Below are 22,541 nucleotides of genomic sequence, written 5' to 3' on the forward strand. Positions count from 1 at the left end.
TGTTACCTAGTATAGCATGTGGAAGGAATTTTTGTGGTGGGTTTTGCAGCACAGCCTCTTCATTGAAGTTGTCTTGAGTTTTTTGCTGTTCTCTTCATTTAAATTGATATTTTTTTAATGTCTTTAAATGTCAATATAATGACACGTTGCCTGATGAAGCAAAATTTAATGTAGCATGGATGAAATGGTTAGAGGTCTTTCCTCAAAGAAAGCAAAGTTCCTTCCAATAGTTTTCACTAATGAATTGTAAACCCATTACATTTCATGATTTGGGGGAATTTTAATTAGCTTGGCAAAAAAGCTGGTGTATAAGGTTACTTAGAATTATTGAGACTTAAGTAATAAAACAAGCTACAGAAATCTTAGATTGCTACAGTTGTTGTGCTCTCAAATACAACTTGAACTTTGAAAGATACAGCAGAAACTTTAAGATATACTTCTTTGAAATAACATTGTAACTAAAAGCACTGTTTTGATAGACTGGCCCATACATCGCTGTCAAAATAGCATAGCAAAATAGCATCACTTCAAATCTACCTGAAACAAATGGAACTGTGAGAGGGCAATGATAGAACCAGTTATAAAAGGCCATGGAAACTCTAGTGGTTGGCTGTGCTTTGCACTTAAAGATCCAAAAAAGGCAACAAGTAGTAAAGCTAGTAATACTAGGTATTAAAGGTAGTAAAGTGTAATACTGGAAACATGTCGGTTTACTTTGGGTAATAGTTTACAAATGCTACTTCTTACTGTTACTAATCTGTATACCATTTGAAAATGTTTTCTTATGGTTACTCCCTTTGTCTGGGAGTAGTTGTGTTTGTCTACTTACTTTTTTTTCTTGTCATGTCTGACATTTTTCACTATGTGGCTTAGAGCAAAAATTCTGTAAATAAGGTTAAATTAGAAGATAACCCTTTGACAGGAGCTCTGCTTCTGTGCAATGCAGATTCTAATTCCTCTTTTTCTTACTGAATTGCTCTCAGTATTACTGTACATGCAGCTAGGCTCAAACTGATAGTCAGCAAAGGCTCTAGCAGAACAGGTCAGGTGAGTAACACAGATAATGTTGAGGGGAATCTATTTTTCTTTTCATTACATGTGTGATTCATTATATAACTTCCCTATAAATTATTGTGAGGGGAAAAATAATTATATATATATACCTTAAAACTATAATGCTCTATTCAAATGACCTCTTTAATAATACAGTAAAACTTCCATTTTTCGTATTCTTCTAAATTTGGTATATGCACAAATTGGCGTTTACAGTTCTGTGGCAAGAAGCCCATTTTATGTGTTTGACTTTCAGCATTACTTGATTATCATATGACAGGTTTTTTAATTTCTTGTTAAATGCATTGAAAATTAATTCATTGTACTCAGTTTCGCTGAATATTTTGGTACAGTGTTCTTTTGGGGGGGGGGGGGGGTGTTGTCCCCCTCCTTTTTTCTTGTGACTATGATAACTGTCTGATGCCAGGTATGCTTTTGTCATTGAAATGACACTTAACACTGGAATAAAATAATTTGAAAAATCACTTTGAAGGGGTGGTTGCAGGTGCTACTATTTTGCTGAGACCATACAAGTTTTTAAAAAGGCTGTATTCTGCACTTAGCTAGTTAATACAATGGCGCTTGTAATGCCATAACCGCAGTGATCTCTTCCCACTTAGATAAATGTACCATGAGCTACAGAGCTACGTCAATAGCTGCTCCTTGGCTCTTAACATTGAGTACGTTTAAAAAACAAACAAACAAAATTTTTAGATGCAAAAAAAACCCCATTTTTTTTCTTAACGTCTAGAAAAGGCTTCAGCCAGGTTTCCAACTTGTTAAATTATCTGATCTGAGGAGAAGGAAAAACTGTGTAACTTACAGAGACATTGATGAACTGTTCAGGTGTTACGGACCTTCCTTTTAAATTTAAAGAATAAATGTGTTCAATTTTCCTTTTTGCCTTCAGGGACATCATCCTACTCTCATCAAGGTTATGGCTGTGAATCAAAGCTGTATAGCCTTGACCATGGCCACGAGAAACCTCAAGACAAGAAAAAGAAAACCTCTGGCCTTGCCACCCTCAAAAAGAAATTCATTAAGCGTCGGAAATCTAGCCGATCTGCTGATCATGCCAAGCAGATGCGTGAGCTCCTCTCGGGCTGGGATGTCAGAGATGTTAATGCATTAGTAGAAGAATATGAAGGGACGTCAGCCTTAAAGGAACTTTATCTGCAAGCTAATTTGGCAAGACCAGAAGCCAGGACGCTACAAAAAGACATGGCTGAACTTTATCAGTACAAATATTGTACCGATGTAGACTTAATATTTCAAGAAACTTGTTTTCCTGTGCATCGTGCGATATTGGCGGCAAGGTGTCCATTTTTTAAGACTCTTCTTTCTTCCTCACCGGAGTATGGGGCAGAAATAATAATGGATATTAACACAGCTGGCATAGATATGCCTATGTTTTCTGCTTTGTTACACTACCTTTATACGGGAGAGTTTGGAATGGAGGATTCAAGATTCCAAAATGTTGATATCCTTGTGCAGCTTAGTGAAGAATTTGGAACACCAAATTCCTTAGATGTTGACATGCGTGCACTCTTTGATTACATGTGCTACTATGATGTGGTTCTTAGCTTTTCATCCAACTCTGACTTAGTTGAAACTTTTGGTGGAAGTCAGAACTGTCTAGATGAAGAGCTCAGAGCTCACAAAGCTATTATTTCATCACGATCTCCGTTTTTTCGTCACTTGCTGCAGAGGAGGATACGAACTGGTGAAGAAATCACAGACCGAACTCTACGAACTCCAACTAGAATTATATTGGATGAATCTATCATACCAAAAAAATATGCTAAGGTTATTTTGAACTGTATGTATACAGATGTGGTGGACCTCTCAGTTTTGCACTCCAGCCCTTCAGTGGGCAGTTTAAGTGAGGTTCAGGCTCTTGTAGCAGGAAAACTAAACATGACTAGGGCTGAAGAAGCTATGGAGCTTTATCACATAGCACTGTTCTTGGAGTTTAACATGCTTGCACAAGGTATGTAATACTGTCCTTGCTGTAGAATGTATGACCTTATTAGAACAATTTTTTAGCCATGTTGCAGTGTAACTATGCCTATGAAGTCTATCAGTGGCTGACAGTTCCTTTAAGAAAAGGAATATGTTTTCCATCTCTAAGTTGTAGATAATGCATCTGTGTCTTCTGGACAGAATAAGTGCTATGTGAGAGCTTCTAATTGTATTGGACATCATTACTGAAGCATGCTATTTATGTCATATGTAACTGATCTTGATATTTGTGATTGTTATCTACTTTCATCTATAATCCATTTTTTTGGTGTAAATGACAGGGGGAGGATACAAGAGATTCTGGTTGAGAGGAGGAAGTATTTAGACTTGTTATGAAGTGTCCCTATATGTTAACAAGGCTGTAAACTTGAGTGATTATTGCTGTAGTTTGTCAAAGGGGGTATGCCGAGCCTGCAATCTTGCTGTTGGAAGGTGAATTTAAACAACTTAACTGCACTAATCCCAGGTCTTTAGTATCTTCTTGATGTACAGAACTGAAGGCAGGGACAGTCACCGTTTTCAGACTTAGTGTAGAAAGTTTCACTTCTGTCCGTTATTCTTTAAGATCACTTAAATCTTGATAATGTACTTCCTGCACATGGAGGTTGGCCAAGGTTATTCCGATCTCTGGCGAGATGTCAGAGCATAGACTAGTGAACTAATAATGCCTCTTGTGGTGGCAGGAGCTTTGCTTGTTGTTTGATCTGCTGGTGTTTAAACTGTCTTGTGGCCATATTATACATAATGGGATATAGCAATTGCTGGTGGGGGATGGCAACTTTACCTTTGAGGTGAGAAATGGAGAATGGATTTCACTGAGACACTGGCAACGAGATTTGTTTAAGCTAGTTTAATTTTTTTAAGAAAATTTCTTTTACAGTAGATCTGTACATCCGTAATTTTTAGCTATCAAATGAAATTTGACAGGATTGAAAATTCTACTGATCTACTTATTATCTAGCACTCGGTCCAATCACATCTTGAAAGCCTCCAGTAATGGGGAACTGTAATATGTCCCTGGGGAGGTTGTTCCAGTGAGTCACTGTGTAAAAAATATCTTGGATCAAGGTGTATCACAGCGCACCTTGTACCTGTTGCCCCTGTTCCCTCCATGTGGCTCCCTGTGGAAAGAGCAACTCCATCCTCTCTGTAGCTGCTTTTTATATACCGGAATACTGTGATGAGTACCCTGAGCCTTATCATCTCCAGGGAGAAAATACCTCACTCTTTCAGCCTTTCATCGTAGGCTAGGTTCTCCAGCTCTTTGGACATCTTTGTGGCACTCCTTTGGACTGGCTCCAGCCTGTCTGCATCTTTCTTGTTTTTTGTTGTTGTTCCCCTCTAAGTACACTTAGAAACCTAATGAATGGAATGCGGAAGTGGCAAAGAGTTTTACTGTAGTTTAACTACAGTGTTACATTCATTCTTGTACAATATTTGCAAGTTGATAGTACTTGAAAATAGGGCAACTTGGTACATCATGTGAAAGCAAGAAAGGAAAATGAGTTTAAAATAAAGAGGTGATAGAAGTGTACAGTTAAGTCTTGGTGCATGCACATATACAACTGCTAAAAGGGTTCAGTGTGCTCAGGGAATACTAGTGAGGGAATTAAACTGTAAGTGAAGCCCCTAAGACACTGAATAGTTATGCAGTGTTTCATAAATGAACAGGTTTAATTCTTTCCCTCAGATTAGAACCCTAAACTGAACAGCTGTGTAGAGGTGCTCAGATGAAGCAGTGTTAAATTATATCAAAGCAGATAAGCAATGGTAAATAGAGGACTTCGAAGAGAAACTTGGGCACGCTTAAGAGATAGGAAAATGACTTTTATTTTTTAGGTGTCAGTAAATGCTGAAAAACAGAACTGACGTATTATTTGATGCTAGGTTTCATTATTTCTGCTTGCTTTAAATTGTGTGTGTTTGGATTTATTAAACTGGCACTCCTTTCAGTAAAGCACTACAGACCAGTGATGCTTTGGAATATATATTCTGTGGGTCAGAGGTAACAAAATCTTAAATTTTCCATGGAATTTTTCTCCTAACCTTACCTCTAAGGGAGGAAAAAGAAAGGCGGGAGCTGTACTGGGCTTGGAACACCTCAGCATCACATTCAGGTGGCTGGAACCAGTGAGTGCAGCAATATAGGCTCAGTCTTGGTGGCCCTCTGGGTGAACCAGAGCAGTAGCATTTTGGGGATGGTCATTGGAAGGAAGCAGAGTTGTCTTCAGAGGTCTTTTCTTTCCCTGGTAAATCTGTGTGTGACCAGTGAACTGTGGGGTGGGAAGGTTGTTATACGTAGGGGAGAAATGCAGTAAAATCAGGCAAGGGTTGAAACTTACTGTATTATCCAATATTACCAAATGTAAATTTGGCACCCCATCAGATACTGCAAGTCTAGATATTATCTTGAATTAATTAGGATTTTACAAATCGGTGCTTTGTTCCCTAGCTACAGGAGAAAGTAGTAAGCAGTCTGTAGAAAATCTGTATATGCCTGTGAAGTCAGTATCTAATAGTTTCTTACTTAGCTTGCTGAGTTTGTGTTTAGGTCATTGGTCCTGTGCTAACACTGAAGAATTGTTCTGGTATAATCTTACAGTCAAAATTAAAAGGAAGCTTATTTGATTAGGGAAAACTATATGCCTGCACTTGACTAACAGATCACTTAACAAAGTATGCACTTTAGTAGTGACCACCGTTCTTGTTTTGGCATTTGACCGTAGGCCTGTGTCCCCCTTTACTGTAATACATAGGGTAGATGAGAGTTCTTCGTTTCAGTAGTGTCCCTCGCATTCCCCGATTTCATAGCTAGCATACTTCTCTGCTGGAAGCTGTCACTCAAACATCTCACTTCTAGATGTTACACAGAGAGTGATGCTAGAAGAGACAGCATTGATAGGTGTTGCAGACCGCTGAATAGGCAGCTTCGTGAAATCTTAGCTGGGTCCTCTGACAGCACTTTTCTACTCTGTTGTGCTGCAGGTGTCCAGTTTTGCCCAAGTTCTGACCGATCCCATCAGTTGGCTTTCACAGTAGCTAAAGTCTTAAGTTTCTTCTCTGGATTTCCACACTCCCTGGCTCAAGTTTGTGATTCAGTTCACTCACGCTTGCCAGCTGCAAACTTGCTAAAGCTTGTCTCCCTGGTTTCCTGGAAAATATTTTGGGGTCATTATCTGGATATTCTTTCCAACTCATTTTGCTCACTTTTACTCAGCTTTGGCTGGGGATTTTTAACAGTGTCAAGTGAAGTTGATGTATTTTAAAGCTTCTGATTGACTGTTTATTTTCAGCAGATTTTAGTTTGATTTGTCTTCAGGGACCTTTCTAAGTATCCAGATGTTGTAATTTTTCTTCAGTTTCAGCAGATGATTCAGCTTTGACTGTTTCCGTGGAAATGTTCCCGTTACTAACACAGTGATGCTCCGTCATAGGGAAACCATCTATTAAAACATAACAGTCAAAAAAAGAAGTCAGTGATAGTATAGGTATGTGATATGACTCTGCTGTCCCGGTGAGGCAAGGCTACTTTATTTAGTTTGCTCTGCTTTCAGCTTGATTTGTTTCAGCTGATGATTGTCATATTTCTTCCAAGAGAAACTGAATTATATCTTTGAGTGAACTCATTTGAATAAATGAACTAATCAGCAAGCATATATCATCTATAGCGCTGATCATACTGGAACCCATTTGTACCTAATAGGACTGAGACTGCTGTTCAGGGTGCTGCAGAGTTTGTTAACTATCAAAAAGTGAAGCTCTTCACTGCTTTTACAGAGGCTGTGAGGATTAGAGCCCTCGCCAGGAGGTTCAAGCACATCCCTTAGTGGAATGTTTCCATGCTCTGCCTGCTTATATCTGCACTCTGCTCCTGCTTCTGTGTCTTCATGCTACCTTGCTGCTTGCCATCAGCCATACTGGTGCGATCGTTTTAACACACTGACTCACAAAGATCAGGTTTAAAATCACTTATCCCTTCCTCTTCTATAGCACGGTTATTAAAATCACATCAGTTCCCTAGTCCTGTTCATCACATGTTGTTAAAATAATCCCCTCTTCCAGTCTTTACAGTGGTGCCTCATCCCCTGCCATTGCAGAATTTAACTTCAGTTATCTTTCTTTTATTAGACAGTTATATTAAATATGTGAATCCTCTTCTGCATCTTGGCCCTATTGCTTACTGTCATGAATAGTCTCGCTGAGGTGGTGGTACAGTATGTTTTTCTGTTACAGGTTTTTGGATACTGTGACCCTATGAAATAGTTTTGCTTGGGAATCTTTTCTGTCTGCTGATTCCAAAAAGTTTTCTAAAGTAAAATTGACAAAAATAACTTAATTTCAGACTTTTTGCTTTGCTTTTATTTTTAGATGTTGACTTTACCCTTGACAAGAATAAGAACTAAGAACCTTTTTTTTAAAGCCATATTCAGTAGCGCAGCCTTTGATCTAGAGGCAGATAACATCCGACATCAAAAGTACCCTTGATCTCAGTGAGACTGAAATACTGAAATTCCAGGAAGCCTGCAGTAGCGGTATTAAATACCCACAAATATATTGTGGGAAGATTAGAGCAAGTGTGTCAGTTGTATTATCAATGCAGTAGGAATGCTCAAAGGGACTAATCTGACACTTAACTTCAAAATAAGTTGAGTATGATTAAGTAAATATTAACATAAATCTGACCTATTATCTCCTTACAATGATTCACCTGTACTGAAGCCTGAAATTATTGCTTAAGTTTCATATTATGAAGACTGAAGAAAGCAAGAAGTAGAAATTATCTCCCTTAGAGCAGCTGTATTCCAGGGTTATATACGCAAAGATAAAGAATTTGACTGAGCTGTGCAACTGGGCATAACATTTCTTTGCAATGCCACAGTTTGCAGAGAAACAGATCTGGTCAGTGTTTCCAGGTTTTTCTTTCAGCCACTTGTGTTTTAGGAAGTACATGGCTGAAGTACCGAACAGTGATAGCTGGCAGCGGTCCCTTAAACATCAGCTCTTCCTCCCTCAGCCTTTCATTGTTTCTGTGTTAAGTTCTTCCCTCTGGCTTGTTATAGTTGAGTTGACATTTTTTTTGTTCCTGGTCCATGACTATTTTCTGTTTAAGCTGGACCAGCTGCGCTGCCTGCCGCTGCTCCTCAATGTGCATTTTAAGGAATGCTGAAACCCAGTCAAGGGCCATTATCAACTGATGGCTGCAAGAAGCCAAAGATGCAGATGCAGTTTTCAGGCTTCCTAAATTCATGCATTTTGTATATGGAAGGAGCAGAAGAGTAAATTAATTTCCATTGTTTGGGAGAGAAAACATTAAAGAGCTTTTTCCATAGATATAGAATGCTTTAAACATGATAATTACCTTACATTTCTGGCTAAACTTACAGCTTCAAAAATTCAGCTGTTAAAATCTTAGAATGTTTAACACCTCTATAACTGCCATATCATAAAGGAAAATATTTTTACACAACACAGGTTGCATTGATTTAATCTGCTCCCTAATTTAATGGCAAATGTCTGGTTAATATGCTGTGTTGTATTCAAAATAACTTAAGGGTTTTCACTGTGGAAGAATGGTTAGCATAACACAAAATGCTGCCTTGACCTAACCTTCAGGTCACATTTTATTTTTGCTGTAAGAGTTAATCTGAAGTGCTATAAAATCATCAGTTTTGTATTTGAATACAGAAAAAAATACCACTACATACTTCAGCTGTGCCATAATAGATGTACTCTGAATTCAGCCTTTCAAGGATGGGAGTATGTGAATGTTTTAAATCTTTGTGCTTACAAAAATCAGCAGAGAGATTAAAAATAGCTCAAAAGAGGTATTGAACTTAGCAATAGACTTCAACAGTGTTTGACCGCTAATGCCCATTGAGCCCTTCTTTATCTCCAATGCTACTTAGGTCTTGTTTTCTTTTCTGAAAAACTTTCACATACTTTTGTACCTTCATGTAACCAAAACTGGTGTACTTCAGAGTTCTAAAGTGTGGAAAATAATGCACCTGCAATTTACAGGCTTGGCATCAGTTAACTATTAATCTCCTTTTAAAGATTTTTTGGGGAAGACGACAGAAAAGAAAAGCACTGAAACTTGAAGAAGCTATAAACCTGTAGCATTCCTTTAAGACAGAGAATATCATAAAATAGTACTCATATGAGAAAAAAAGCTCTATTCTACTGAGGAACAATATCATAGCTATTAGATGATTTTTTTTGCCAAGTGGCTGATTGTTAATGCAAAAACCTTCTACCAAAGGAGAAAAGAAATTGGATTCATTCCATAGCTAGAATTGGGTTGCCGCAATTTATTTAGATGTTCAGAAAACACTTCAATTGTTACCTCATGTTTACTGTGGAAGAAATACTTTTAATAATCCCAGAGTTCTGACACATTGCTGAAATTACTTACGAAAAGGACAGTTTCATTTGCTAGGCACCCTAAATGAGTTTTTCACCTGATGATGTCATAGTATTGGTAGTTGTGCTATTATTGGACTTAACAGAAGAACTGAGACTGAGCTGATGCTCTGTTTCTATAAATGTGTTGCTTAGATCTTTGGAACCGCATTTCTTATGAAAGTACGGTTTTCTGTCTTTGCAGGGGGGGCAGGTATCCTTATTATTTCAAAAATAAGTGTCAGATGAAATACTGTAAATGGCATTCACTTTGAGATAAGTCTCTTTGCTCTTACAGCTTGAGTTTCCTCGTGACTGATTTCAGTGAGTTGGTTTACGTACTGCCTTTGAAGTGGAGCAGTCCTTACGTGTAATCTTTAGACTTCAGGGGGATGTGATCATCTGCTGAAATCACCTTGCATGCAGACAGAATAATTGCATGCAAAATGTTGTGTTAGAATTTAGCAGGGTAAGACTTAGTGCAACAAAACAGATGACCCTAAGGAATTGTTTCAGACAACTCTCTGAACTGTGTTCAGACAACTTCCCTTTACTCAGGGAAGCAAACTCCTCTTTTGTAAGCATACTACAAATAGTCATGGTCAGCTTTCATGCACCATGCAAGGTTTGCTGCTAACTTTTTTAACATTTTCCTTTTCTGAGCCCCAAAATAGAAGAGGGACTTTGTTGTGTAAGTTAAAGTCAATGGCTGACTTGTATAGGTAAGTAAAAACATAAGGAAGATTTTAAGTAAAAATGGATCCTGAAGTGGAACGCTTCAGACTTAATTTACTCTTATTTCTTACATATGCTGAAGTATTTTGAGCTTTTTTTTTTTAAAGGTAGGTTTGTTTGGTGCTGTGGTTTTTTTTAAAACGCTGTCCTTCAGATCCTTGACCAGAATTTTTTAAGACTTCAGAGTGGGGTTTATCCTTCAGGTTTCTGGGGAATTCCCCCACCTAGAGGGGGCAGTTTCTCTAACCTGTACCAAAACGCAGGGAGTGTATTTCAGAGCAGTTATCTGCTGCTCTCATCTGTACCACTGATGATTGTGTTGATGTTCCAAGTGCCTCTAACGAATCTTTGCTGCATGTTCACTGCTTGCTTTGGGCTACTCCTCACTATGCAGATTAGAGGTCAACATTTATAGTAAGGCATCTGTTCTTACTTGTAGTAGTAGTAATAATATGTAACCTACTGGTAATAGGTGGCTCTGAGAAGTGCCATGTTGCTTCAAGTAGTAGTAAAATAGAGAGCAGGTGCATTGAAACAGGACTCAGCGCTTACCCCTTTGTCAAAAGCAAATGGAGAGTCTAACTTGGGATGAATAGTGTAATGCCGTTTTAATGCATCGTTCAGAAACGCGTATGCTTTTGCTGGCCCTATGATCAGTGGCTGCATTGGTGTGTGCTCTTCCTTTTCTCAGCAGAATCAGGCATGCAAAAAGCAAATCATCCAAGTGCTTGTTGAGGATAGTTTGTTTTAGGTATGAACTGGTGTAAAACTTAACTACCCTTGCAGGACAGGCATTTTCATACATTCCTTATAGAACATAAAATAAAAATTGTTTCTAAAAGTACATGTACATTCAGACATATTCCTGGAATTTGCTGCAAACATTCTCATTGACCATTGACTGTATTTGTTATATTTACACTGTATATTTCTATAATTAAGCTTAAAAAAATTCTAATTGCAGATTATTGTTTTTATAATTAACATGCTTGCTTTTTTATAGTATTAAGTAGAGAAATGTGTGTTTAATAAGACAGGTAAATCTATACTCTGCCTCATTATTAAGCTGTTGCTTCCCAGTATCACCTTCTTTGCTTTACTGTTTAAGTTCCCCTTTTCAGTGACTTTTTGCTCCTAAGTAGTAGTTGCTTTGACAGATACTCCTGAATGCTACTCTTCTTGAAGTAGCATGTTCGCTTGTTACTACTTACTCCTTAAGAACTTATCCATCACATCATTAGTTGTAACAGAAATGGAGTCAATGCTTATTCTGTATGCTGGCTTATGTAGAAAAGCAAGATTTTCTTTAACGCTATTAATTGCTGCTAGTTGTGTTACATGTGCAACCAGTTCAAAAATATATAGCATCAGGAGAACCTCTTTGATCTTTGTCTTGACAAATGTTAATGCTACCTTGCTAAACGCTTTCTTCCTCAGCTTAGTCCAGGAGCTCAGTAATAAGATACAGTTCTCTAAACAACTGTCAAAGTTTAGTTTTTGAATGTCCTTGAAACTGAAAGAAAAATGGTGGTGTATAAAAAGTAAAATAATTGCAGTGTAAGCATACTGCTCTGAACTGTCTGGGGACATCTCATGGGCATAAGCACAGCTGTAATTTTGTGGCCGTTAGTGGGTTGCAACTGCAATGTATAATTCTAGAACACTACTTTTTTTAAAAAATTGCTAGATCTTTATAGTACAAGTAGAAATAGTATTTTGTGTATATGTAAACCAGATGTACAAATGAAGTCAGCAAAGTGCTGTTGAGGACTTCGTTATCAACATTGTGGTACTGTATGTCTTAAGTCAGTAACCCCAAATACCCATGTTTTCAGCCGCCCGTGGTATGTCTCCTCTTATTTCTTCCAAATCTGCTCCATCTCCCTTCAGGAGACTTAAGTATCCCATCTCTTCTTCAGAAGAAATGTAGTCTGTGAAAGAGTAAATCCTAATGCAGCAGTGGGTATGAAGAAACTAGCAGTCACCATGAGTAAGAATGCCTGCCTCTTGGATGCTTCACTTTCTGCTTCCCCACCAGAGGAGGGGCTTGCTCCCTGTCCTGGCATCTTCTGTGCCTTGCTTGATACGGAGACCAGGGTGGTGGCCTAGAGCAGCCACTGCTTCCTGCCTTCTCTGTGAGTCAGAAGATGATGCTGAGTAGCTGAGTACCAACAACATGTCACAGTTCTTGTTTCTGCTCCTCTGCATGGTTTGTCACAGGAGGGTCCATGTGCGAAGTGATACAGACAAAAATCACACCTCTGTTAGAGTTTATAGGCTTCTCTGAGTCTGCTGTGAACAACAGTGACTCAAATTCAAATCTGCAGCTTTGAAATGTGTTAAACAGTCAGATAATGTACGCTAGCCAGCCAGAGTAGGTTCTAGTAGAGCTGAACTAGCCTTCCAGTTGTTCATCCGGCAGGCGTGATGTTTTGTGTGCCTTTAAAAGGTATATGTATAGTTGGAATCCTAAAGCACAATTAAAATTATTATTCTTTTAGTCAGAGTTTAACCCTATTTGCAGCTTTGGTCTGTAGGGCACTTCTGTTTTTACTCTCACTGGGAGTCATATAATCCTTTATATTACAGATCTAGCCATATGCATTATTCTTTCAGGATCAAAGTGTCTCTGTAACAACATCATTGATTTTGGATTTTTGTTTCCTAGGCTGTGAAGATATTATTGCTGAGAGCATCTCACTAGACACCTTAATTGCCATTCTGAAGTGGAGCTCTCAGCCCTACGGTTCCAAGTGGGTACATCGTCAAGCACTACATTTCCTCTGTGAGGAGTTTACCCAGGTCATGACTTCAGATGTCTTCTATGAACTCAGCAAGGACCACCTGCTCACAGCTATTCAGTCTGACTATTTACAGGTACCCTGCAATGCAGAATACAGCTGGTCCTGCTCAAAGCAGGATATGTTAGAGTATTACTAGAAGCGCTTGGGAGTAGCTCATCTTAAATTGTAGGCAAGGGTGGGTTTGCGTGCACAGTAAGCATTCCTTTTATAATATGTAAAGAATGAAATTGAAGTAGTGATTAAGAAAACTGTTTCATTCTTGGCTTGTAACACAACCCAAACCAGCGGTACATGCTATTGCTTAGAAGCCTAATGATAGTTTAGAAACGCTGCAAATTATTTTAAACAAAGAATTTCTGAACCTAACATTTGCCTTGCATGTTTATGTGTTTGATAAAACTATGTGGTGGTGGTAATTTTGCTGTAATAACGTACATCCTAGTTGGGGGCAGTGGGAGCTAATAACTAGTAATCATTCAGAAGGCTTTATTTTTTGGGGAGACATAAAAATACCTCCTCTGACAAGTATTGCAGAACTTTTATTTTTTGTGACTTTGCTTCAGTAATTATGTGGTTTTTAGGGAGAGGAAAGCACACTGACTAATGGAAAGCGTGTGGAGTTTTGCTGCCATTTCTCTTCAGTGAAGATACCTTTATAATGATGACCAGCCTTTATAGCTTAAAGATTACTTTTTAAAAAATTGTAGCTGTCCCAAACTTACCTTTTTTTTTAAAGTGTGAAGTGTTAGAGATTACTGAAAGTGTTTTTGAAAGCTTACTTTCAGGAATTACTGTAACAGTACTGCTGATCTTCCATGAGAGTGTGTATTATGACTAAATGTCCTACCCCAGTTGTAAGAAATTACATAGATAAACCTAGATTTTTCAGTACCTGATGTTTTTTTCCTCTAAAAATGTTGAGTGGTTAGCACGTGTATATAGATTTGAACAAAGCAAAGATGTTTTGTTTATAGTACTACTGAAAATCTTTCTCTTTACCTAGACTGTAATTTAGTTGGTTGGTTTATTTTCATAGTTCCCAGGCTGTGCAGATGCTGAATTTGTAGTGTTAAACAAAAGATCGAAAAAAACAGTGTAAGATCTTCCTCTTTTAATTAACTGTAATTATTCAAATTCAATACCTGTATGTTTTCATGCTAGACAAATTTTTTTCTTCTGTAGAAAAATTTTTCTTCTTCTTTCTAGGGATTCAATAAGTGACACGAATCTGTAAGTCATAGTGGTGATATATCAGTAGTACTACCTTAAAATATTTGGAGGAAATGGTATAGCAGATCATAAAGTACTTGCTTCACTCTTGGTACAGTTGTATTTCTTTATAGCTTTAAAAGACCTGTGTATGTGATTCTTCATTTTGGATATATTTTTGTGTGTGTGTGTGTGACATTAAGCTAAGCATAGACAGATTGCTGACTTTCTCTTTCTAACAGGCAAGTGAACAAGATATTCTTAAATATCTGATTAAATGGGGAGAACACCAGTTGATGAAGAGAATAGCAGATCGAGGTAAGGATCCTTTAAGCCACACCGTACTAAACTATATAAACCATGATGTGTGGAAGTTCTTTTGTGGGTAATCTGTAACTTAAGGAGATTTAATTTACCTTGTTCATAGTATGGTCAAAACTGAACAAATGCACTTTTCCCCCAGCTTTTGTTCTCTATAAAATGAAAACATGGACGTTCTGAGGGAACTGGGATTGTTTAGCTTCAAGAAAAAAAGGCATAGGGGGGATCTTAACAATGCCTATAAATATCTAATGACAGGAAGCAAAAAGAAATAGAGCCGCACTCTTCTTTTGGCATCCAGGATAGGATGAGAGGCAATGAGGCATTAACTGAAATATGGTGAAGTCTGTTTAAACGTAAGAAACTGAAGATGGTCAGACACTGGAACAGGTTGCCCAGAGTATTTATGGGGTCACTGTCCTTGAAGGTGTTCAAAATCCAACTGGATGTGTTTATGGGCAACCTTCTTTACCCTGCCTTGGGAGGTGTGAGGAGAAGGCAGTGGTTGTGGCTGGACCAAACTTCTAGAGGTCCTCTCAGCCTCTAAGATAGTCTTGATTTTTAAGTCTGGTTGATTTCCTGTTCTCTCAGAACCATTTTCCTTGGTAACTAATCCATCAAATTAAAAAACCTTGCAGTATCTTCTACTTTTCTGTGCTCGTGCAGGCTTCTCGCAGTAATCTTCTCCTTAGTTTACTGTGTCAGCCTTTCACTTCTTCAGTTTGAGTATGTTTCTTCCACAGAAATCTGTGGTAGTGAGAAACAAGCCATCAAGTGGTGTCAGTGTTTTTCCTCAAGCAGATGTAAATGTGTTTTATTAGCTCAGATGCATGTTATTGCCCTTGTATTTACCACTGTAGCAATCTCACGTGTGTTGGATGTGGGAAGCAGATTATATACTTCCCAAGTAACAAATGCAAGTAGCTTGTAGTTAATCTCCACCATGAAGTGTCAGTCAGATAGTACAATAGAGGAACAGAAAGGGAAGAATCTGCCAGTGTGAAAACAGAGCAGTGCTGGTGTAGCTACTGTCTTTGGAGGGCTGGACATGTTTTTAAAATCCACTGTTACTGCTTGCAATGTAACTGCTTTGTCATGGACATGTATGAGATGCAACAAAGTCAGTTAAAATATGTGCTTTTAGTGGCACAGTAAGTATTTTTTAAGTGTTTGTCTTGGGCACATTGGAATGTAATGGAGCCAATTAAACAGTAACAGACGGGGACTGGGGGAGGTGCTGTTTATCTGGACTAATTGCGCAGCTTCCTGGTCTGTGATGTTTAAGTAAAAGGCTCAATTCTCTTTCCTGGGATCATCAGGTAACATAATATTAACAAAAACATAAATAAGACTTACACCAAGTTCTGTCAGGTTAGGCCTAAATTTAGTCTAGTTATTCGGTCTAAATTCCTCAGTGATGCTCTTGACTTTTCAGCATTAAATACGGGGCAGTGTCAGCCAAATATCAGAAGGCATTAGAAATAGTAATGGGCTCTGGCTGAAACGTGAGCTGCCGGTACTGAAGGGAGAATGGTTATGTGTTACTCTTTGAGGTAACCTGTCAGGCTAGGCAAATCCAGGTTGAGCACAATACCTAAAATACAGGTGGAGCTAGTTAACTGGGGAGGGAGAATGACCTGAGTGTGTCATACATTGTCATCTTGAAATCTCTAGGAAGATACCAGCTCTTGGCACAAACAGGTATCCTGTGACCATAAGAGCAATTTGAATTGCCTTGATACAGTCGTTACTAAGGTGGGTTATACAAGGAGGCTAGCGTAACTTGTAGATTAATTTGTAGAAGATAAGTCTCTGAAAAGTGCTGGTGAAATGGAGAGGAGCTGCAGGAGGGAGTCTTTGGGGGAACCGCTAGCAGGGAGGTACAAATGTTTTCATAGCATAGCTCTTGGTAGACTTGTATAAATCTTAACCCCAAACAGTATTTTTGTACTTTCTCCCTGGCTTACTTTGAAACTAACAGCTGTGCAAATGACCTATGCTCATATAAACTGAACCTGTCTTTGTGGATGCTTCATATCAGATTTTAAGGCATGAAATAGTTTTGTAGAACAATTCTGATAAGCACTGTTGACTTAAAATCAAAATGTTATGTCCTTTTCTATAAATTCCTATTACTCCTGCTTTCCTATTTAAACTTTCTGATGTAAACTCAGTATTTCTTGTTCCTTCCCAAAGAGCCTAATTTACTCAGTGGTACTGCTCACAGTGTGAACAAAAGAGGTGTGAAGAGGAGAGATCTTGACATTGAGGAGCTGAGAGAGATCCTGTCTCCACTTTTACCCTTTGTCCGCATTGAGCACATCTTACCCATGAACAGTGAAGTACTGAGTGATGCTGTAAGTCAGTACTCTCATACAAATACTATCTCTGAGGTCTTTATACTTCAGATTCTACAATGTTCAGGTTAACTTTATTTTTTTAATGGTTAGCTCCTAAAATGTTACTTCTGAGTAATGTGTGTGTAACTTCCTGGTTAAGTTTTCTGTTTTTTTAAATCTATCAGAAGGCTAAAGAAAAATCAGTGGTATAAGGATTCAGTGTAAGAAATGCAATTCATGCAAGTGTTCCCCATATTTTTATTTAAAAAAAACGTAAAACTCTTTCTTAATTCTTGAAGATGAAGAGAAGCCTGATTAGTACTCCTCCTTCAGACATGCTACCAACATCAGAAGGTGGAAAGTCAAATGCCTGGCTGCGGCAAAAAAATGCTGGAATATATGTACGGCCAAGACTGTTCTCGCCCTATGTGGAGGAGGCTAAGGTAATAATAATTAACAACACTTGATTATTGTTAAATTGGAGTCATCAGGGGGTTCTGTAAACAGGGAAAGATTTTGGTATGTTTTGTCTTTCTTTGCATGTACTGGCCTAAAATACTAACATTTTCAATTTAACAAGACTTACAAGATTGATCATCAGGCTCAAGTCTCTAGAACTGGTCAGAAAAATTTCAACAAAATTTTTTTTTGTCGAAATTGAAATGTTTGCGAGACAGATCTTGATGAAATTCCACCGGAAACAAAGCAGCGTTCTGAGGGAAACCTCCCTGGTTTCCAGCCAGTTTGCCGGCCCAGCTCCTCGGCAGCACTCCTGGCAGGCGGATGGCAAGGTGAGAGCCTGAGAGTCCCAGTTTGCAGCTAGTCAGCAACCTTGGTGCCAGGTCTTTCAGGCTCCCCAGCTCCCACCAGAGCTGGGTAGAGAACTACTATTCCACTCGGCAGAGGACTCTGGTATTTCATCTTCTTGTTTGAATCAAACAGAACCAAAATTCTTTTGATCCTCCGCAAAATGGAATAAGTATCTTGTATCCCAGTTTGACTGAAGTCCTCTGTGTCCACTCAGGCAGTAGCTTCCCTATTTAATATCTTGCATGAGGACTGCCAAACGGAAGATCTTGCAGCATCTCTGATGGTGACGTTTGGTGACAGGGTGGAGATGGCTCTGTGTGAGGCTGAAACGTGCCATACTGTGTTTGACAGAATGGGAGCCTTGTGGTTTGCTAACTAATGCGCTGCCACTTAAGGCAACTCTGATGAGCCGATAGCTCGTGAGCCCCAGCAGTGCAGGTGACGGCAGAGTAAGAGGATTAGGTGAAGCTGTGCACATCCACACTGTCTGCAAACTCTGAACACTGCTCTCCTGAATTCAGAGCTTTTTCCCTGTGCCTAAGAAAGAAAATTATTTTCTAAGGGTGTGAGTTGTTGTTGACATCCTCTTTGAGGGGAGTGGAGAAACAAAACTACTTTGAATTTTTGGGCACAAAGGTTAGGGAACACCAGGTGGCACTCAAGTAGCAAATTAAGGCTAGCCAGTTAAAATTTTATCTTTGTATCTTGGATAGTTAAAACTAACAAAAATACGTTAAAGAACATGTAATAAAAGGTTTGACTGTCTTAGTTTTCAGGTATATAGTATGGAAGTGCTTTAGTAGTTACCCTAAATCAAAAAGTGCATTCTAAATTTTTTCCCCTCTGTCAGGAATCATTTCTGTTAGTTTCATGTTATGCTGTTAATGTTTTTGAAAACATCATTAGCTGTTTAACCTTAGAGGAAGGACTGTCATACTTACTATCTGGTAACTATACTCCTATTCACAGTTTAATTATTGTGAAATGCAAAAATTATGGAAGAGTGATTTCTGATATTATTTTTTTTTTTACTCTTTTACATTTTAGCCTCCCATTTTTTTGATATAAATCCATTTAACATTCAATGAAAATCTTTAAAGGGTATGCATAAATCCCTTTCTATTCATTAAGATGTCTGAGGGAAAACCACTTCATTTTCAGACTAGTGCCGCCTCAGCGGCGTGGAGAGTTGAGACCTACAGGCAGTGTGAGACGGAGTCCAGAGGGTCTAGCCTTGAGAAGGTTACTCCTAATCTGACAGGTACAAAATAAACAAAGCAACCTTCCCAAACTTTATTCACCTGTCTGCTCTTAGCTCTGAAACTCAACTCTGATCATGACTGGAAAATGGAATAGAAAATGCGGAGGAAAATTCCAGGTCCCAAACAGTATCTGCAAAGTTACGGCTTAGACGTTGCTAGACTTGTGGCCTCGGGACCGTTTGCAGCAGGTCCCGGTGGGTGTGCGCGCTGTGCCTTCATGAGGGCTCTAATGGCTGTCGTTGCAGTCGGTACTGGATGAGATGATGGTGGAACAAACTGATCTCGTTCGTTTGCGGATGGTCCGAATGTCCAATGTGCCCGACACCCTTTACATGGTAAACAACGCGGTGCCGCAGTGCTGTCATATGATTACCCACCAGCAAGTTAGCACTAACCAGTCCAGTCCTCCTTCAGTTATAGCCAATGAGATCCCAGGTAAGGCTCCTAGATGGCTTGCAATGCCAGTTGCTCCCGTGTGGATGCGTGGGGGTTTGGGGTCAGGGAGAGTGAATGTGAATTACTGAGTGGTATGATTTCCTCAGAACTGCACTGTGTGGGTTTCTTCCCACCCAACAGTAGTCCCTTTTGCTTTTGTCTACTCTGAAGACGTTATATTTGGGTGGCATAGTAAGCAGTTAGAAAACAAACTACGGGAGGGGGTAGTATTTTAACCTGCTTCAGATCAGCAATTTGAAAAACCTTGCACTGGTTAAACTTACTGTAGAACACGTGCCGGAGTCTGGTGCTCCGTTCTCAGAGCAGTTCTCGGTTTTCTACAACCAGTCACCCAAGATGGGTAAGATCTGAAAGGCTGGAAAATAGCAAAACACTGATTTCTTTTAAAAACAAAAAGTAGGGGAATATAACTTGTAGGGCAGTCAGCTCAACTCAGTTTTCCAGAAAAATACTGGAAGTAGTCACTCAAAATAGATATTTTCAGTTCACCAAATGCACTTTAGCTTTGAATTCAAACCAACTTCATTCCTTGTGTGTCAGAGTAAGTTTTTATAGGTGGAAGTAGATATGGTCTCTCTTGACTACAGGATACCTGGTGTGACATTTGCTATAGGCAAGCCAGGGAAATAAAAAACTACTGTAATATATTTTGTCACTTATGTGTTTGATCTTTTGGTGTCAAACTGGAAGAATGTATCTGGTGGGATTCCAAAAGCATCGAGCTCTTCCTCCCTGCTCCTTTTCCCTGTCCGATTAATACTTGGCTTGCAGAGATAATACACTGGCAAAACTTGCAGCTGATGACAAGTTGGGAGAGCCAGTGGATGTTTTGGAGGCCAGGATTAGATAGCTAAATGACCAAGATTAAATTTAAATACAGTGAAGAAAGTCGGAAACATTGTGCAGATGGAAGTGTAGCCAGCTCTGTGCGTACACAGCTGTGGCTGAGGGAAGCTCTCTGGAGAAAAGGCTGAAAGTCAACATAACACAATTCCATAAAGAGCAACCATCATGTTAAAATACAAAAAAAACCTGTGCCACAAGCCTTGTGAAGTGATCGGTCTTGGATGGAGCGCTGTGTTCAGCCCTTTTAAATTGCCATACTGGGTCAGGTCAAGGAGGTCCTGATAACCTCCTGCTTTACCGAGTTCTGTAATTAAGCAAAGGAATTGATTATTTTGCCAGTGCCTTGTGCTAGGAGCCCAATTAATTTGAGGAGATTCAGCCATATACCAAACCTTAACTGGTATGGGAATCCATCCCAAAGCGTAGGTGGAGCCCAGGAACTGCTGGAGGGAGAGCTAGGCGACATTGCCCCTGCGCCCCGTAGGCTAGGCTCTTAGAACAGGGGTGCTTACAGCTTAGGTGTCCTGCATCTGTTCGCTGCCTGTGGACTATATTTGCGTAAATGCTGTCGGCAGCATGTCTTTGTGCTGCTCTTGCAACACTATTGTAAGCTGAGTTCAGCCTCTGCTGAAGTCTGCTCTACTTTGAGGCCAGGTTCTGTGGGTAATTGGGTTTTTTAAGCATTTTCTGGTTTTGGTTTGAATAAGAAATCATGCAACTGACTTGAGAGAATTTTATTGTTTTTATATATGTAATCTCTCTTCCATGTGTCTCACATGAGTGATAGTAAAAAAACAGAAATAAACCTGTGTTTGAGAAGACAATGCTTTTTCATTAAAAAACTTAGATCTTTTTTTTGGAGACTGCTTCAAACTTCTTTTTTTCAGTGTTAGCAAAATGCTGGTTGTAGCTAAACGTCTGACTGCTAAATCAGGATTTTTCAAACAACTGAGGTGTGTGGAGGGTAGTGTGGAGGACTTATTTCCAAGCCTTGAACTCTGGATAGGGTTGTTCCCCCCCCAGTAAAAGAACTCAGTTTGTAGGGGGGATATTTTGCACTACTTATAATTATTCTTCATGTACCAATGTAAACTTTGTGAAATTGGGACCGGTTGTAGTTGCATGGTGTTGGGTTTTCTCCTTCTCTTTAACGAATGTATTTTCACATTGTTCTTGCTGTCTGATCCATTTAACTTCCATGAGCTTTCATTATGGACATGTGGTCACGGTAATATGTTACACTTGTAAAAAACACTAAAAAAGGATCAGATGCCAGGACTCAGGTATTCAGAGATCTGGATTTGTCTTCTCTCACGATACGTGCATTTTCCTGAGGACAGAAAGACCACAAAGAAATATCATTCATCATCAAATAGCAGTAAGAAGTGACATGAGGAAGTTTTGCAACAGGATGAATACCCCAAATTATACATTATTTCCTTTTGGAAAGCTTTTTTTAAAAAATTATTTCAATATGGCAGCATAAAACAACGTAATTTTAACAGGTTTATGTTGGCTTAAAGTTTGTGTAATTTTTTTTTAGAATGCTTTTTCTGTATTTATATACTGGTATTATGGTCTTGTGATTATAGAATTCCACAAGAAGTATGCCAAAAAAATCAATGAATTCTTGGCACACAGAATTCATAAGGGAACATTCTGTTTTATTTAAGATATCCTGTCCCTACCTCATATCATTACATTCCTGCATCATGAAGGGTTTACAAAGAAGGCTGTATTTGCAGCTTATTCTAGCAGAAGCTGGAAAAATGATATATGCGTTTACCATTTGTATGATATGTTATCCCATGTGGCTTAATGATGCTCCAAGGAATATGTGTAAGTTGAACTGCTCTTGGCAGAATGCTTCTTAAAAAAAAAATAATAAAAAAAAAATCAGCCTGATGTTAGATTTTTTTTTTCTTTCAGAATGAAATCTAACTATTGCAATCAAATTTACTGTCTCACCTTTCCAAAAGTAATCTCTGTTATCCCCATTCCATTCTGTTATCCCTCCAGTTCCTAATCTCCTTGTTGTAAAAGAGATGATCAAACGGCTGCAGGAGCTGCGTCATACAGAGCAGGTGCAGAGAGCATATGCTCTTAATTGTGGAGAAGGCGCCACAGTCAGTTATGAGATTCAGATTCGTGTGCTGCGGGAATTCGGACTTTCTGATGCTGCTGCTGAACTTTTGCAGGTATGAAAAATTGCTCTGTAAGACCATAGATGCTTTGATACTGTTCTGCTTTTGAATTGACTTGAATGTGTAACTGCAGTAAGAGAA

General features: G+C 38.9%; 1 protein-coding gene across 4 annotated transcripts in view; it reads left to right on the forward strand.

Annotated features, from left to right (window-relative positions):
- Window positions 1–22,541, forward strand: part of BTBD7 (BTB domain containing 7) — a 54,927-nt gene that overhangs the window by 23,898 nt on the left and 8,488 nt on the right. For 3 of the 4 annotated variants that reach the window (XM_040600665.1, XM_040600664.1, XM_040600666.1), the window contains 8 exons: window positions 1,964–3,043; window positions 12,878–13,086; window positions 14,465–14,540; window positions 16,740–16,900; window positions 17,182–17,325; window positions 17,560–17,673; window positions 19,200–19,389; window positions 22,276–22,454. In XM_040600665.1, the coding sequence (XP_040456599.1) occupies window positions 1,964–3,043; window positions 12,878–13,086; window positions 14,465–14,540; window positions 16,740–16,900; window positions 17,182–17,325; window positions 17,560–17,673; window positions 19,200–19,389; window positions 22,276–22,454 (2,153 nt within the window). The remainder of the gene's footprint in view (window positions 1–1,963; window positions 3,044–12,877; window positions 13,087–14,464; window positions 14,541–16,739; window positions 16,901–17,181; window positions 17,326–17,559; window positions 17,674–19,199; window positions 19,390–22,275; window positions 22,455–22,541) is intronic. The other variant, XM_040600667.1, reaches the window with a different exon arrangement.

The sequence above is a fragment of the Falco naumanni genome, chromosome 7 (assembly GCF_017639655.2).
Source record: "Falco naumanni isolate bFalNau1 chromosome 7, bFalNau1.pat, whole genome shotgun sequence".
Taxonomy (NCBI): domain Eukaryota; kingdom Metazoa; phylum Chordata; class Aves; order Falconiformes; family Falconidae; genus Falco; species Falco naumanni.